Source organism: Lampris incognitus, chromosome 18, assembly GCF_029633865.1.
Source record: "Lampris incognitus isolate fLamInc1 chromosome 18, fLamInc1.hap2, whole genome shotgun sequence".
NCBI classification, from domain to species: Eukaryota; Metazoa; Chordata; class Actinopteri; order Lampriformes; family Lampridae; genus Lampris; species Lampris incognitus.
In genome coordinates, this window is record NC_079228.1 from 8,131,942 (window position 1) to 8,151,215 (window position 19,274).

The following is a 19,274-nucleotide window of genomic DNA, read 5'->3' on the forward strand; positions in this document are numbered from 1 at the left end:
ATGTGTTATGTCGGTGAGTGAATCACAGGAGACGAACGAACTGTTATTTAACTTTATTTAGCAACACCCAACTTCAATCGCATATGTAGCTTCCGTCTAACTTTCTGTCCTCGCGCTGCTTGTCCTCTTCTGTCCCCTTACAGTAGTCTTCTTCCGCTAGCCATCGTCTCACAGTGCCACCTACTTGTGATGGAATGTAGTGTCTATAAACACAACACGATGTTCATTAAAACTAGGTTAAAACCTATGTTTGGAGTCAGTGGCGTGCTCAGTCCTCTCTGTAGTTAAGTAATATATTTTTATATTTGTTGGGTGCTCTTTGGTCCAAGGTTAGTAGTTTCAGATGAGAAAAAGAGAACAAATCTCTCTGACCGGTTAAAACCTAGTTTGGCTGGACCGCGACGACGTTTTAAAGCGGCTGTGTTTGCGAAACTAGATTTAAAAAGCGGCTGTTTTAACGGCTGTACTGGGCAGCAGTTTTCAAACCCTTTTTATTTATTCAGTTAAATAGCACCAATTTATTGATTATATGAAATGATTACTTGGCTACAATCACTACTGCCATGATCACTGGAAAGTCTTCAGTTACAACCAACTGTCTGAAGATGCCAGTAATGTTCCTTCTAACTGCCCGTGGCTATTGGCGCTGCTGTTTATGAGGGTGAAAATGTATGTATGTGAAAGGAGAATGTATGTTTGAGAGAGGGCCAGAATACATTATGGCTTGTACAGCCCCTCATAGATGTTTGTGAATTGGACTTTTTTTGCAATAAGGCGTTTCAGTAGTATCCACCAGCAGCAATATATTACGTTCATTAGCGTGCGAACTGCTGAGCTGATTCACAGCCAATAGGGAAACTCCCACTTCCTTGTTTACCAGCGACGTCGTCGATCGGCCGACCAATCGTGTAACTTCGGTGAAGTCGCTGGTCACTGCTTGCTGGAACCGTTGTTGGTCACCTGATCCAGTGGCCCAGTCATGTCAAACTGATCACTCACTCATTCAGGAACATTCGCGTTTGTAGGGCTGGCCCCACCGGCCGGTCCAGCCAGAAAGATGTGTCCTATCTGTGATGCCATAAAAATATTTTTTTTCTCAGCAAAACTTAAGGTTAAGTGGTTCCAGTATGCTTTTGTGCAGTTTTAAGAGTTTTAAGCATATTTTGATTATTATTGGGATAAAAAATGTGAATCGCAATTATTTTCACCAGGATAATTGTGGCATGAAATGTTGGTGTGTAAGCGATAACACCGGGTTTGCCCATCTTCCTTCCATTACCATCTCTGTTCTTAAAGGGGGGCGTTATCATCATATTCTTCATATATCTTATAATTCCATTATAATTCTGTTATCCTCTTTCAATCTTGTATTGTGTAAATTGTGTAAACACAACATCCATTGCACGTTGTCCGTCTTGGGAGAGAGATCCCTCCTCCGTTGCTCTCCCTGAGGTGTCTTCCTATTTTTTCTCCCTCTTAAGGTTTTTTTTAGGGAGTTGTTCCTTATCCGATGTGAGGGTCTAAGGACAGGATGTTGTGTTGCTGTAAAGCCCCCTGAGGCACATTTGTAATTTGTGCTGTTGGGCTGTGCAAATAAAATTGACTTGACTCAGCTATTAAGGAAAACAAGATTTGTCTAGTCTTGGGGTGGATGTCTCTATCAGGGGGAGTACCATTTTTATGCTTTCACAACAGCGTTTAAATAACATTTCTGCTGGGGCACCGTGGTGGCTCACCTGGTAGAGGGATACCACGTAAGGCTGAGTCCTTACCGCAGTGGCCTGGGTTTTGAATCCGGCCCGGGCTCTTTGCTGCATGTCACCCCCTCTCTCTCCCCTGCCTTTCCTGTCTCTCGCTACCATCACTATCAAGTAAAGGTGGAAAATGCCAAACTAAATGAATAAATAACTTTTTTTTTTGGTGACCTTATTAACAGGCAGTGCAGAATTGTCCTTTGGAGTGACGTCATATTGGGGAAAATCGACCTAGATTTTGCATAAGGCCATACTAGAGCAAGGTTGCATCTGATTGAGCAGCCATTGTTCTGATCAAGGGAGGGGGTGGGACCAGCAGTGGCGCCAGCCAATCGAAGTAGCGGCTCATGAATATTGCTGTTATTATGTTAGTGACCCCCCCCCCCATACAGGGTATTTGGCATCAAAATACACAGTGAGCTGCATGCATACAGGGAACCACAATGAACCGATGGGAAACGACGACTATAAATTCATCTTTTCCAACTCAGTGGTGGTTTTGTAGGCTAGATTACTGATTTAATGACATGTACGTTTACACACATAAATGTCTTAGGCTTCATGCTTCCCCTCCATTATGCTTAATGCCTCTGCACCTCTACATGTCAACATCCATTACCCTAGTTTATATAGGCAAAATCTTTAACCCGCCGATGTGGTTTAGCAGACAATTAAACCTGCATGAGAGACTACAGAAGGCCTAATTGGATAAAGTAGTTTGTTTAGGCAAGAGTGTTTTGAGAGCCGTGGCTCTGATGCTTTGCCAGGATGTGATTTGTTGTTGCAAAGAATTTCCTGCAGCGGCTTGATATTAATGCAAAGACAGCATGAGTTTTAGGCAGTGCCTTTTGTTTTGGGTCTGCCCTTTGTCGAATGTGAGCAAGCCGCTCACAGAACTTGTTGCCAATCTGTTTGCTTGACAAAAGTGTTGTATTTCCCTTGCGGCATAATAACATGAAGGTGAGTATAGGTAGCTGCATGTAAGGCACATGTTGAGAATTGGTTCACCGATGCTTTTTGTTTTCTAGTCGTGTCGAGTCTTGGGACAAGTACCCAATTAGTGTGCAGTTTCCTGTTCTCTTGCTCGCCACCCCCTCGTTCTCTCTGTGCACATCAGTTGGGGGAGAAAACGATACTTGTGTTATTTGACAAGTTCTGCTCCTTGCACCTTTGTAGCTGTTTATGTCCACACTCGAGCTTGTTGGTTTTCTCGGCCCTGCTCCCATGTGGCGATCCGTCCCGGAGAAGTGCTGCTGTTCAGATAACACGGTCAGATAGCCCTCTTGTTTTCGTCTCGCTCGAGCCTCAGCCTTTTACATAAGCTCACCCGGCCGCTCTAATGGCTGTCTTTTTTTAGGTCAGCCAGGATATTGTTTGAAGTAGGTCCACTCGCTGATGTCCAGAAGTCAGACGGTCTGCAAGACCGAGCTCAGGCCTGCACAGTTTGCATAACAAAGAGATATTTCTGGGTTTCTCCTGGTGGCCTGCAAAGCCATTGCATTTGCCTGCCGCAGCTATGATGACTGCAGGTTTTAACCACAACACTGTGTGTGTTATTTTATCGTTCGTTTCTGTGGTGTAAACATTTTTCCTCGAACACTACACACAGTGTGCTAGCATATACAGCTATATGTGCATGTTGTGTCTCGATGGTGTCGAGCAGGCTGGTTAAAACGTTAATCAGAGCATCCAGCCGCAGTAGTTCCCCACATGGCCCTGTGCGTTCGGTGTTAAGTAATGTACAGTACATAGCGTTCTTCTCTCTTCTGGGAGGATGTGGTAGTTGATGTGGTGGAGAAATTATGCGTCTTTACTCTACAGAAGGAAATATCCACCCACCCAAATCTTGGGTTTAGCACACCTCACTTCTCATATGCATTAATGTTTATGAGTGACGGCATCCTCACTGGAGGTTGGGGAACTTTAACGGAGCAAAAAGGGAGAGAAGGAAATTGGCATCTCATATAATGACGTAGATCTATCACAGCTCTCAGATGTTTATAGGACTGGCTAATATATTGATAATATATCGATATATCAATATATATGTTCGATATCTTCGTCAATAGCAATGGCGACTGGCCAGTACAGGGCGCTGGGGCGCTGCCCCCTTCAAATGTCAAGAGATGAAAATCTACTTAAACATGTTAAATATAATTTAGCTGTATAATGCAAATAATGATGAAACAAAAGTGTTTTCAGTCTGTCAGCGCCTGTCAGCAGCCATCAAATATTGGTTCAAATAGTATTTGGTTGATTTCTGTCTGAATACATATACTTCCTGGGTGAGGGGCGCCGGCCAAACCATACCTTATGTAAGCCCTCAAACTTGTGGCGAGCAGGTGACCTGAGGCTGCCGTCTGATTGGTTTCTTCAGGTTTCCCAGGGGGCGCAGTTCTGTGTCGCCCCAGACACGCCCACTTTTACTGGCAGTGAATTGGTATTGTTTTAATGTTTTCTGATCTAATGTGATTGGACAATTCTCGTGGCTGTCAATCATGTTCACACCCACCACGACACCTTGTCTCGACTGTCAATCATCCACCTTCTATGAGCCCTGATAAAATCTATAGGCTACACCGTCCTTCCTAATAACTGTGTGTGGACATTAAAGCAGCTGTCAGGTGTGCTGCACCAAGGTACATTGCGCCCCCCCAGAAAAATGTTTAGCACCAGTCGCCACTGATGGATAGACTGTTCTGCTGTTATATTACTTGTCTCTGCCTGTTTGGACATCATATCCACATTACTAACAAGTGTTTATCAAAAATGTACTTGTGTGAATATCTTGTGAGAGCACCAGTAGTCATCTGTCCAATATCGTCAGAATATCGGAATGGAGTTATTCGGTCAAAAATATTGTGAATTATGATTTTGTCCATATTGCCCGGCCCTAGATATTTACCACACGTGCTTCTGGAAGAAGGCTCGGTGCATCAGTGAGGATAACAGTTGTCTAGCTAGCAAACACATGTTCTCACTGCTCTCATCTGGGACGCACTAACAAAGCATTAGGACTCACACCACCCAGTTCAGGAACACTTCTTACCCGCAGGCAGTCAGGGTCATGCACATGAGATAGCTGACATGCTCATCGGTGCTTTTATGCATGCACACACACACACACAATCATGTACATACAGACACAGACACACAAAATCATGCACGTGCAGACACACACACATCACGCACATGCAGACACACACAAAATCATGCACATGCAGACACACACACACACACGTGTGCTTGATTAGGACGGCCATTCTTTCATGTGTGCAGCTATGTGATATAATCTGGTTGTGTTTCCTCGCTGTTTGCAGTGTGCTGCTGCTTGTTATTGTGTATTTCGCTGTTTCTATTGTGAGGGGCTCAGCACTTTGTCTCTCATAGCATTGGAATGTACTGGCTGTATTTCCTCAATATGCTTGAAAATAAACTTGAACTTGAATTTTACCCCGGTGAAAATGAACTAATACCAGAAACATACCCTGCCAAGATGGCTGTTTTAAGGAGGGCCGAATGCCCAAATAACCTTTAGCCTTTTCATTTTTTCATTTAGACAGGGAGCGTGAGGAGGCCGGACACAGGGGGGAAGCTCATTTGGGATCTCATTGTAGACCTCAGCCGACGGTGCCAGGATGCTCAGTCCGCTGAACATGTACGGGCGGGGGTGGGCAGACTATTTCTTCTTGTTTCACCAGTAGATGTGAGCTAGGACATTAAATAAATCAAACTCTCGAGCCAATCAAGTTTTGGGGTTTTCTGGCACATCCAGTACAAAGTACTGCCTGCAGTGCGCCCCACGTTCCAGTAGAGGGCGCACATGCTCTACCAGTGTTATGTTGGCAGACTGGGAGTTCGTTCAAAGCTTTGCTCTGATATGATAAGCAGCAGTTGTAATGTAAATATATATATATATATATATATATATATATATTATCACATTGTTTTACACTATGACCATTTTGTAAACTAATTAATCAGCAGTGCTGGCAGCACTGAACAATTCATTAAAAAAATCTTTTTCAAAGGGGTTTTTTTTTCTAGTCTGTGTCAACTACAAAATGCAAAATTTGAAAAACAAATACCTCACTTACATTATCCATTCATTCATTCATTATCCAAACTGCTTATCCTTACTCGGGGTCGCGGGGATGCTGGAGCCTATCCCAGCAGTCATTGGGCGGCAGGCGAGGAGACACCCTGGACAGGCCGCCAGGCCATCACAGGGCTAAATACTGTGTGAGAGAGTGTAGCTAAGAAATATGGCCTAGGCCATAATTCATAATACATGGCCATAATTCTCATCAGGCCATGTGGGCCATGATGAGAATTATGGCCCACACTGCCTAATGAGAGGCTGTGTAGGCCACAGTTGTTATAATTCTCAGCTACACTACATAACACACTACACTACACTCCGCTTGCATTAACACAGCCAAAATTATTGAAAATCCCAATTTTAAAAGACAAAAATGTCTTTAGTGAGGCATAAGAGTTAAGATACTATGTTGTTGAAGACCAGATTATTAGGCCTTTGTGACAACTGGATCTCACAGCTACAAGTCTGAGAGAGAAAGGTAGTGTAGAGGTCTGTTCACAACTCACCAAAAAGGCCCGGCTGCTGAATGTACTGTTTCAGCTCTCAGTTCTGTTTCTTCTGTTCAGCACATGGACGGCGCACTGGTGTCTGACACACTCAAAACCTCCATGTTTTGCGGCCTTCTGCAGCAGCACATTGAGGTGCACCGCTACATTCAGCATACTGTTTGAGACTCAGTACGTATCGAAGTCGAGCAACATTTGGTTAAACATGATTGTTGTCTGGGCACTGGAAAAGCTGTTAACATTAAGTGACTAGAGATAATCTGATCCAGCTTGCCGTGCAGTTTATTTCCCACATGTAGGAAGGTATGATAGGCAGAGTCAATGTGTGGGGAAAAAACAACCCCACGTCCAGCTGAAGTGAACCCGTTGTTCACATCAAGCTATCGTTGCTATTTCATCTAATAAAATGTCTGCAAATCACATTGAGTTGATGTTTCCTTAAGACCAGCAAGGATATTTCACCGAAGCCAACGAAGCTGGGCCACAGTGTTCTCCTTTCTCCATTGCAGAGTAGGCAAATGAGCGAACTCATTAACCTGGAGTGTCACTGTCACTTTGCCACTTCCTGTTGTAGGCCAACGTTGCTGGTCTAGCAAGTTAGTGTGCTGAATGTTCACATAAAACCGTTCAAAATAATGTGTCCTGCAGAAAAATAAATTCTTGAGCTAAATATCTGTGGCGAAGTGGTGACTGGACACGTGTTTGTGGGAAGGATTCCACTTGGTCCTTCCTCGTCGTCTTACCAGATAGCTTGCAGCCATGGAGTCCTCCACTGGCTGCTTCTGCTTGACTGGCAAAATTGAAAGTTCAGTTCTGGACTTTTTTAAGTCGGTTTGCAGTGTAGAATGCCACTGCAACTTTATTTCACCTTGTATTTTGGACTGACTTTAAAGGGATAAGAAGTGTAACATAAACACATGTATATGCTGGTACCTGGTAATATTGATGGCTCAGAAGTAAAGTTTCAGCCACGTTTGACCATTTATGAGAAAGCTGCGAACCTTTTAGCATCACTGTTCAAATGCCACTAGGAGGCGCAATGCCATTCAGTCTGCTGGAAGAGCAATGCGCGCTGTCACTCACATAGACTCAATGCTGAGAAACTCCACCGGTGTCACTCTTCAATACAGAAGAGACAAGACGCATGAAGCCCAAATCAGCTTTCACAGACAAGATGGTGGAAAGTGACTGGGAAGACAGCCAGTATGAGTCAGACTACCGGCGGTGTTGAATAATAGTTGATGTGATGGCCTGTGGTACCACTGCTTTAAGACCTGGTGTTGACATGATCGCAGTGCATTTACACAAGCCACCCGGGGATTTCCCTGAATGGTGAAAAAATTTCTGTGGTGGCGATCATGAAATCGCCCAATCGAAATTGGGGAATTTTGCTTAAAAATTGACTCTCAGAGATGGATATCTTTAGTTGTATGAGCTCTTTATTTTCAGTCATACAATATCGTTAAGATTATATTAAATATATTGTTTTAACTGTAGTTTTACCATGTGTTTTATTTTAACATACTGAATGACTATCCAATTTCCAAGGCGTATGAATGACCACTTTTCCGATGTTTTCCTATGCAAACTCAACATTGTGTCTTCGTCCATGGGGGTTGACTGGGGAGTTGGTATGATGTTTAGTTGGTGTTCCTTCCCTTCTCGACTGTACCCAGATAGCAAAATTGCTGTGGCCCCGACCCGTCCCACATCCGACACTTGCATCCGGCCCACATAACACGTGGAATGATGGCACTTGGGCGGTCCGCTCCTGTTTGTCAGATCTGAGCCAGAACCAAGTCATAGCAATGCTGCATGTGCCACATAGTTGCCAAAGGTGGCCCATGTTTGTTTTGTGATATTTGGGCCATATTCACCATTTACCACACGGGTCACTTCAGGGTCACATCCAGATCACATGTTGCCCAGAGCACCACATCTTTGCCAAAAAAGGCCCACGTTTGATTTGGCTTACTTGGGCCATATTTGGTATTATACATGTGGTCCACTTCAGGCTCACATCCATTTTGTCAGGGCCAGAAGAAGGCCATCAGTGCCGCATTATTGCCTGAAGTGGCCCACATCCGGGTGCTATCTGGGTATGCTGCATTCAGGTGCTCCTCACAAAGTTGGAAATGAGTAAATGTAGTATCATGTGCTCATTATGTAGTGATTGTGTTTGTGGTTGTAGAATGTGATGGGGAGGGAGTAGGTGAGTTAATTTAGTTGATATCCGTTATTATAGTATCAGTGGCCATATGTATAGTACTTACTGTACTGTTACCTAGCAGGCAAATAAGGTAAAGCCAGTTTTGTTCTTCTTTCATATGTCCACATGGCCATATATCAGCTTTTAACGTGGTTATGACTGAAGTTGCTTGATCTTACCATTTGTTTTTATGATTCAGACAACTGGTCGGGTGAAACACCAAGCGATGGAACTCCTAAGTTTACAAATTTACGAGGTTCGCCTGAACGCATTAGTCTATTGTGTGGGAACGCCGGAACAAAAGTTTACAGATGGTTGGAATGCGCTGCATCAAATCCAAAAGCCAGCAGCAAATCTAATAGGATTTTGCTCCTACTCCAAACGTATTCTGAATAAACATGAAACAAATTAAGACAAGGTTTGACTGAACTGTGAGCTTCCTGTTTTTGAAAAAGGATATGCCTTCAAATCATTCAAGCCTTTGAACGACTGCCCCATTGAACTGTGGAAGCCTGGTGAGAAGCTTCAGAAAAGTGGTAGACCTATGGTTGTCAATACTGAAGTGATCGTTAAAGCTTTTGTTTGTTTGATTCTAAATGATGGTCTGGGGGCCCTGTGATGGTCTGGCAGCCTGTCCAGGGTGTCTCCCGCCTGCCGCCCAATGACTGCTGGGATAGGCTCCAGCATCCCCGCAACCCTGAGAGCAGGATAAGCGGTTAAGATAATGGATGGATGGATGATTCTAAATTATGCCTGACAGCAATTCAACGAGGTCTTGGTAAAAAAAAAAAAAATTAAAAAGGGAACTTGTTGCAGGATGAGGCAAAACACAGGAGACGAAGGTGAGTTTGAACTTTATTCCTCAGCTCCAAAAACCAAAACTACAACAGGAACAACCTTGCACCAGAGAGCCCGGGAACGTAAACCACGCCCCCAGCTCACAGCCCTGCTGGGTGAGAGGCATAGCCCCTAGTGTCCGCCACAAACTTTGAATTTAGGCAGGAGTAATGGTAAAACGAATCAACAGGTGAAGGCATCACAGGTAGGACTTGTCAGATATGATACATGGGTCAACAAAATATAGAAAGAGAACATGGGGTGGCAGTCGTGATAGTAAAAATGGGATCAGGCATTAAGGCTGCTAAACTGTAGCCACGTTCCTACACGTGATGGACGTAAAAGAAGACCGATAGCCTGGCTATTTACCGCCTTCCTTACTGTGTTCACCATTACAGATCACCATTTCCCCTAGAAAGATATATATACAAGCTGACAAATGTAAGATCGAGCAGAGTCAAACTAAACAGCCAGAGCAACACTACCTTATAATCACAATTACAGACAGGCAGAAATTCATCATCAGGTTCAGCTGGTTTTGATAAGTTCCAACTTGACTCTGGGTGATGAATGCATGCTACATGGCATGCTATATGCTAATACGTGCTACATGGCATGATATATGCTAATACATGTTATGTGGCATGCTATATGCTAATACATGCTATATGCTAATACAGGCTACATGACATGCTATATGCTAATACATGCTACATGGCATGCTATATGCTAATACAGGCTACATGGCATGCTGTAGGCTAATATATGCTACATGGTATGCTATATTCTAATACAGGCTACATGGCATGCTGTATGCTAGTATTTGCTACATGGCATGGTATATGCTAATACAGGCTACACGGCATGCTATATGCTAACAAATGCTACATGGCATGCTATATGCAAATACATGCTACATACTATTTGACACTCAATTCTTTCTCCTATCACCAATCCCTAATGCACAGCTTAACATGCACATCCTTGTAAAGTGTATACTATGTTGTGTTGCGGTTTACTGGGTGTATATGAAGAGGACAATATGAGAGGCCTGTTGTGGCCTTGGTCCATGTGCTGCCTCCCTGTTTGTAAATAATAAAAATGAAATGCATCGTCATAGTAAAACATTAAAGCAGGGCTGGACACTTCAAGTGATGGTGTTGTACATTTTTGTGGCGTATTGAAAAACTTTTTAATAAATGTTGAAGTTACCTTGTGGAGAGGACATTTGAATGAATAGCATCTCATCTTGTCCTACTTACCACTAGACACAGATACGCACTCTTTATCACTTTATCACCAATATGAGATTTAAGTTTCCCCGCCCTTGGCAAATTGTGCTCCTGAGAAGTACAGTCCTTTACATATTGTACTCGGATGAAGATGTGATTTGAAAGTGTTCTTTATTCAGTGTTTGTCTCGAACACTTTAGCGCATGAGATAACGGCAAGATCTAAACATAAACTTTATGGACTTACAGATAAGATAGCACAATATGGTACCGTTTCTTATACTCGTGTTGTTCTGATGTTGCCCCAGATAAGCTATGCTTTGTTCTTCTTTTCTCCTATACATGGGGATTTAGGCGACACCCCCCCAAAATAATAATTGCTGTATTTTCATAAAGCTGAAGAAAAGCTGGTCATGAGTCCCATCACAAAACAACTGGGACACATCCAACAGAAAAGAGACAACTGGTCCATTTGATCGCTGTGTTTATTTGGGATGGAGATGTGGATGTGGGTTGTCTCATACCTCTGTTAGTGTGTTCTGGTCCACCGTGAGGTTCAGCTTATTGTCTTTCATGAGGAGATTAAGATGTCCTGAAGAACGAGCCTACTTCTGTTATTCCTGCATCATGTAGTGTTACTGTGGCTGCAGCCAGCTGGCTTCTCTGAATATGGATTTATTTGATCTCTGGTTGTTGTTGTTGGTGTTGTTGTTTTTGTTTTCTTTGGCGTTTAGCAGCTTTTTTTTCTCCTCCCACTCTACCGAGTCCTTGAGGTCGGTTGTTTTTCCCTGGCAAGGAAAAACAATGAAAGAATCATTAGTTCCAACTGTGTCTACATCAAGCCGCTGAAACCCTGTTGTATGGGTGAGGCAGGACGCTGGCCCTCCCCAGCTGTTGTCTGTAGCATTAAGTGCCCTCTGAGGGAAAACGCAGCAAACCCCAAGCCCAGTTCCCCGTAATGATTTTACCACCAGCTGTCCTATGGAGGAAGGGAATTACCAGGGCTGTGTAATAGCTTGCGTCAAAATTTTAAAATTTCCGGGGCATCCAGGTGGCGTGGCGGTCTATTCCGTTGCCCACCAACACGGGGATCGCCAGTTCGAAGTCGCCGCGTTACCTCCAGCTTGGTCGGGCATCCCAACAGACACAATCCACCCTGTGCATAACTGTAGTTCACTGACTTCCGGTTTCTACTGCAGCGGTCAGACCAGTTTCCTGTTTGTTGGCGTGCGCTATTGACAATGGCGTATTTTGGGCGACGCCTGCAAGATTCACCATGGCTAAATGTCAACCACATGCACACAACTGTCCACAACCTTTCACCTGCACCTACCAGCACACGGGTCAACAGTTTCCATATCAAGTTACGTCCACAATGGCGAGGATGGGGATCCTCATCATTGTGGATGAAAAATATGCCATTGTCAATAGCACGCACCAGCAAACGGGAAGCTGGTCTGACCGCTGCAGTAGAAACCGGAAGTCAGTGGACTACAGTTATGCACAGAGTCGATTGGGGAGAAAAAGGGAAAAATCCAAAAGAAAAAAAATTAACTTTTTTTTTTACCTTGCTAACAATATTTTATAGTTGTTTTTTTTATGTTAACTAATTTACAAAGAAAAAACGCAAGCATTTCTCCAGATATTACAAAAATTATATCAGAATCGGGATCATGTTTATTGGCCATGTAGGTTTGCACATAGCATGGAATTTCACTCCGGTTGCGTGGCTCTCTCAGTGTTCTTAGCATAGAAATAACAACACTGCAACACAACAATCAACACAGCCTCCACCTTCATATTAAAAGAGTTGGGGCAGAGACGTTGGAAGGGAAATTACCAGAAGATAAGTCCATCGCTCATCCGTTATTAATGGCACGAGCGGCATATAAATATGATTGTGAGTCATGCCTGAGGCCCATATCCTGGTGCTGTACATCACCCACCCAAATGAATCTCGGCACCGATGAGGGAGTCATTGTGGAAGCTGACGCTCGATTAGAGTTGTGTAGATGGACATGATGCCCCGGCCTTTACTTCCTCCAGGTTATCTAGACCATCACACCGGCTCCTCTGTAGTGGCCTCAAGCCAAAGGGAAATTCAAGTGTGCGGCGGCGTTACGCCGGAGGGGAGGGTGGGCAGGACAGATCACTTCCTGGTCTCTTCCGCTCACCGAGCCATTTATAGTGCGAGCCTCATGCCGCACAAACCAAGCGTGGAGAAAACGGAAAGAATCGGTCTGGCACATGAGGAGACGTCGCTGCAGCTGCGGGGCTGTGTATAGCGCCATCCAGTGCCAAATTTTTTATTTACTACTTTATTAATCCCCGTGGAGAAATTCTTCCTCTGCAATTAACCCATCTTAGCCCTGTAGCTAGGAGCAGTGGGCAGCCGCCGTGCAGCACCCAGAGACCAACTCCAGTTCTTTTCCAGTTGCCTTGCTCAAGGGCACCGGCAGGAGTATTGACCCTAAAATACATGTCTTTTTGATGGTGGGGGAAACCGGAGCACCCGCAGAAAGCCCACCGCAGACACGGGGAGAACATACAAACTCCACACAGAGGACGACCTGGGATGACCCCCGAGGTTGGACAACGCTGGGGTTCAAACCCAGGGCCTTCTTGCTGTGAGGCGACAGCGCTAAGCACTGCGCCACCGTGCCACCAAATGAGTGTCATGTCGTATGTCCGACCGTCAGCCGGGCTGAACGCGGCTGATGCTTTGGGAGTCATCTGCTGGGGTGGTGCTGTCCTCATTTCCTCGCACTAATTCAGGACTGAGACGAATAGAGAATAGAGGGGAAAACGTGTTTCCTCAGCCACAGATGTCAGCTTGGTGTGTGTCTGTGCTGGGTTTGTCAGCCATGCTCGCGTGTCTTGGAGACAATTTCCTGATATGTACAAATCTATCGAACTCGTGTTGGGAGCGTCATCATCATCATTACATGTATACAGTCTTTTCTATACCCACCACCCGCGGGGATGAGCATTGGGGTAGGGCGCAATGCAGGCAAAGGCAGGGACCGGGGCGTGCCGACTTCCAGCATCGCAGACTGGTCCAAGAGGACCAATTAGGAGGAGACCCCAGGATAGACCCAGAACTCGCTGGAGTTGGACTACATGTCCATTCTGGCCTGGGACTGCCTTGGGGTCCCCTGGGAGGAGCTGACCCCGGAGAAGCGGCTGATGATGAGATGAGATTTTCTACCTTGTAAATCCCAGATGAGAGTGCGGTTGAAATGGTAGCACTTAGGGCGTCCGGGTAGCTTAGCGGACTATTCCGTTGCCTACCAACACGGGGATCGCCGGTTCGAATCCCCATGTTGCCTATGGCTTGGTCAGGCGTCCCTACAGACACAATTGGCCGTGTCTGCGGATGGGAAGCATGTGTCCTGGTCGCGGCACTAGCACCCCCTCTGGTCGGTTGGGGTGTCTGTTCAGGGGGGAGGGGGAACTGGGAGGAACAGCGTGATCCTCCCACACGCCACGTCCCCCTGGTGAAACGCCTCACTGTCAGGTGAGAAGAAGCGGCTGGCGACTCCACATGTATCAGAGGAGGCATGTGGTAGTCTGCAGCCCTCCCCAGATGTGCAGAGGGGGTGGAGCAGCGACCGGGATGGGTCAGAAGAGTGAGGGTAATTGGCCAAGTACAATCGGGGAGAAAAATGGGGGGTGGGGGGGGGGTAGCACTTTTAGATGTAGAAGGGAGATCATGGTGGAAAGGGGGGGGGGGTTAAGCTTTGGCTGTAATGATTTGAGGAAAGCGATTTGTTCAGTCACCACTAGATGGCAGTGTGCACAGAAACATCATCCGCTCAACCTTTGATAGATACATAAGTGATCCATTAAGAGCACAGCATTTAACGTGTCATGAAGTGCAACAACAGCGGAGCAAGCTGTAAAAACCATATTCTCAAGCTGGGAGAGGTTGTTAAAATGATTTTATAAAACCGCACCTTCATGTAGACGGTGATAAAATAGTTTCGTGTTTTGTCCGCGGGTTAAATTCAGTCTAACGGGGAGGGGAGGACTGCTGCTTACTCACTGTTCTTTCATTTGGCTTCACCTCTCCGCGTTCACGTTGGCTGGGTGTGGGTGGAACCAGCAGAGAACACGTCTGGCAAACACTTGTTAATAGAAAATGTTCTCTCTCAATGATTAATCTGTTATCTCTGCCCTCTGTCCCAGCATGCAGGTATCCAGATGTCTGTGGAGGCTCTGAGGATGAGGTCTTGGCCTTGAACCCCAGCAGTATGTCAGGTAAGATTTCCCCTTTATTTGCTGACGTGCTGGCAGATCAGTCTCACCTTCATGGCACGTTCTGTTTAAATGAAATGAAAGGCTTTTTTTTTCCCTCTGCAACAGTATGTAAGTTCTTTATCATGTGAGAACTTCTAGTTATTCTATCTGCCCTGTCTTCAGTCAGCACCATCCATTCCAAACATGCGACTAAACAGCAAGGAAGTTATTCATAAAGCTTTGTTTATTTACTCATTTGAAAAAGTCAGAAGTTGCAGAAGAGATATAAAGTCCTTGACTCCACTGATGCCATGAGAGCTCAGGTGCAGAGCAGTGGCGGCTGGTGCTAAAAAATTTTTTGGGGGGGGGGGCAATTTACCTTGGTGCAGCACACCTGACAGCTGCTTTAATGTCCACACGCAGTTATTAATAAGGACAATGTAGCCTATAGATTTGATCAGGGCTCGTAGACGGTGGATGATTGGCAGTCGAGATGAGGCGTCGTGGTGGGTGTGAACATGATTGACAGCCACGAGAATTGTCCAATCACATTAGATCAAAAAACATTAAAACAACACCAATTCGCTGCCAATAAAAGTGGGAGTGTCTGGGGCGACACAGAACTGTGCCCCCTGGAAAATCTGAAGAAACCAATCAGACAGCAGCCTCAGGTCACCTGCTCGCCACAAGTTTGAGGGCTTACATAAGGTTTCGTCTGGCAGGCGCCCCTCACCCAGGAAGTATATGTATTCAGACAGAAACCAACCAAATACCATTTGAACCAATGTTTAATGCTGCTGACAGGCGCCGACAGACTGAAAACACTTTTATTTCATCATTATTTGCATTATACAACTACATTATATTTAACATGTTTAAGTGGATTTTCATCTCTTGATATTTGAAGGGGGTGGCGCCCCAGCGCCCTGTACTGGCCAGCCGCCACTGATGCAGAGCCACACGGGTCCTACAGTCTGTGGCTCGCTGGCTTGATGCTGCACAGTATCCGGCAGCAGCGGGCACCCTCCTCTTACAAGTGACCCAGCAGAGATTTTGAGCGAGGCCCTTCACAGACATACCTTCATGTGTGGACGCAGCGCGTCCCGGGGACCCCTGTGATCCCCGCAAATGGGCTCTCGAGCCATTAGGCCTGTATAGTTAATGAAGACAGACGCTGCTCGCGCCATGTGAGGAGGTGAGCCCAGTCGTCCCGCTCGGCAGGATGGTGAACTCCACATCACTGCTGCTATTAGAAGCACCAGGGACGACATGCTGCGACATGCTGATAAATCTGGCTGGACTGCCAATAAAACCCACAGCGGCGGGTTCCTTTGAAGCCGTCGCCTGTGATATTAATGCTGACGCCGTCAATTCAATGCAATGTGGAAAAAATAAAAATGAAAGTTTCAGGTCTTCCTGTTTCACCTGTGCAGCGGAGAGCATGACTCCTGTGTTTAAAGTGCCTTTCCGTCTATTTCAGAGCCAGCAGACAAATGCTCCCCCCGTTGGAAAGATGAGGCCATTCAGAATGGTAATATTTGCCCTCCCTCTCAACACCTCCTTTCTGCTTATCGCTCAGGGTGTGGGGCACATTCAGCAGCAAAGTGTATGGCTATAGCACTGATATCTGTCATATATATCTGATATCTCTCATATATATATATATATATATATATATATATATATATATATATATATATATATACATATATATATATATATCTGATATCTCTCAAATATTGCTGCATAAAATGAGGGGCTGTCTCAAATGTTCACTTCACTAAGATTTTATTATGCTGTGTGTATAATTCCAAGCTGTTTGCTTTGCATGCTACTGCTTAAAAGTGCTTAGAACTGGTCATTTATAGTAGTGAGAACATGTTCATTGTGTAAATCCCACATTTTATTCCTTTTTTTCTGCACCTATGCTGGAATCTGTTGTTGTTGTTGTTGTCCCTTTGCTCATTTTGCATGAACAGGTTAAGCTAGGGCCAAGATAAGGAGCACATTGCACAGATTCCCACACAAGGACCTGCAAGAAGTGCCGTCTGAAATCAAGTTACAGCACAAACACATATGGGGAATATCAGCCTGCAAGGCTTGCAGAACGAGTCCTCAACATTTTTTTTTGCCTGTTTAGTGAACTTTAACCCCTGAGGTTCAACGTAGGACATTTAGCTAAGCAAGGCTCAGATGTATTTGTTCCTTCTAATTGTTTGCTGTGCATACTTTGCACCACAATGGGCTTGTGTATTACGCAGAGCTCTCTAAATATTAGCATTAGATACTAAATACAATTACTCGTTTGGCTGTGGTCCATCTCGTCTCGTATGTGTGAAACGTATGCATTGCAGAACTAGAGAGGGATGCCGACCTTAGCTGGCCCCTGTGATTTAGTGGCATTAAAACCAACAAAAGGAAAGCAAACAAATTCATCATACACACGTGGTGGTCATATCTGTAGGTAAATGTGTTGGAAGGTAGGCAAACCCCATGTCTTCAGTGAGGAAGAGGGTGGACTGAGTTTAGAGGGTTTTACTTGGAGTCGTTTTCCCTCTGTCGGTAGGATCATATGTGGAACGTGGCATTGTGTTGTGTTTTATGTTGTGTTGTGTCGTGTCGTGTCATGTTGTCTTGTGTTGTGTTGTGGCAGCTGAACTGTGAATGTGTGGAGCATGAAGCTGTAGATAAAACACACCATGAAGGTTTATAGTCAAACTTAGGGATGCACGGTAGTGGATTTTTGCCAATAGCCGATATTTTCCAACTCATTTTGGCCCATCATCAATGCTGATACACATGTTTTTGAGGTCTTAAGGCCCCTTAGCATTTTAACATTTGTGTCGTGAGCTATTCGAGTGAGTTAAAACCAAATACTTACATTTAAAAATGTAATCGTTGGCCACTGCTGGAGTCGAAGACGCCATTTTCTTGCAAAAAAAAATTCAATCACCAGCGTGCAATGAGTCTTGGGATAGGGTGGGCCGTGAAGGATCCATTTGTTGTGAATGGTACAGCCTTGGCATGCTGCTGTGATGTAATTGGTCTTCAGATGCAGCTGAATTGGAGCAGAGCACATGTCAAGCATTTAGTCAATGGTTCACACCGCGTGGGCATAATTAAAGCATCATATTATCGGCCTGTCATATCGGCAGAATGGGCCGATGCTGATATTTCATTTTCAAGCCTTTATTAGACGATACCGATGACGCGCCGATGTCATCATACATCCCTAGTCAAAATCTCTTTCAGTTCAGTGGATGGCATAACTTTGAAGTCTGAGTGGAGCTTTCAGTAAAAGGAATTGATTGATTAAACAAGGCAGATTGACCCATTAAGTTGTCCTTTAAGTCTGTGATTAGGCTGTCACTACGATAACCCATCAATCGATCAATCACCGTGTCAAAAAATACATCTCAATAGATCCTGGAAATCTGACACTGATCTTCAACCTGTCTGTTAGCGTATAGAGCTGCCTGTGTTCTCAGCACACACTTTGTTACGGTCTTCTTTTCCCACTGCCCACTCACCCACTCACTCACCCACTCTCTCACTCACTCACCCACTCACTCACCCACTCACTCTCTCACTCACTCACCCACTCACTCGCTCACTGTCACTCACTCTCACCCACTCAGTCGCTCACTCACTCACTTGCTCGTTCTCTCAATCGCTCAGTCGCTTGCTCGCTCACTCTCACTCAGTCGCTTGCTGACTCTCTCACTCACTCGCTCACTCACTCACTCATGCACTCTCTCACTCACTTTCTCTCACTCGCTTGCTCACTCACTCTGTCACTCACGATTCAAACAGCTTCATTTACCGGAAAATGGACAAACCAGCTTTTCTAAGACAAATGTCTCATGATACTAAATGACAGTAACATTTTACACAGTGTTGTACGCAGAAAGTCTATTCCAAAGCATCACACAAAGTCAAACTGAGAAACAGTGAATTAAGTGTACATGTACATGCACACCCACAAGTTCGTCAACGAAGTATTGACCGTGCCATGTCATTATTTTAGGCTCAGTGCTGTTGACTAGTGCATGTGAGGACACCTCATTCAATGGTGTTACAATAGTGTTACAGTAATGTTACAATAGTGATACAATATTATGTTACAACAGTGTTAGAATAATGTTACAATAGTGTTACAGCCTCTGTGGCCCAGCCTTCTCATACTGCACACCACACGCTGTCTATGTTTTTATATACAGGGTTCCCGCGGGTCCTTAAAAAGTCTTAAAAAGTCTAAAATTCTGAACTATAAATGTAAGGCCTTAAAACGTCTTAAAAACGGCCAGATTTTCATCAGAGGTCTTAAATTTCATTTGGTCAGGTCTAAAAAATATTTTACCCTCGTTCTGGCCGCGGAAAGTTATTACAAAGTAGC

General features: G+C 44.8%; 1 protein-coding gene across 5 annotated transcripts in view; it reads left to right on the forward strand.

Annotated features, from left to right (window-relative positions):
- thrb (thyroid hormone receptor beta) overlaps nt 1-19,274 on the forward strand; it is a 137,482-nt gene that overhangs the window by 83,206 nt on the left and 35,002 nt on the right. For all 5 annotated transcript variants that reach the window (XM_056298566.1, XM_056298564.1, XM_056298567.1 and 2 more), the window contains 2 exons: nt 14,828-14,899; nt 16,359-16,409. In XM_056298566.1, the coding sequence (XP_056154541.1) occupies nt 14,893-14,899; nt 16,359-16,409 (58 nt within the window). In that variant the 5' untranslated portion in view covers nt 14,828-14,892. The remainder of the gene's footprint in view (nt 1-14,827; nt 14,900-16,358; nt 16,410-19,274) is intronic.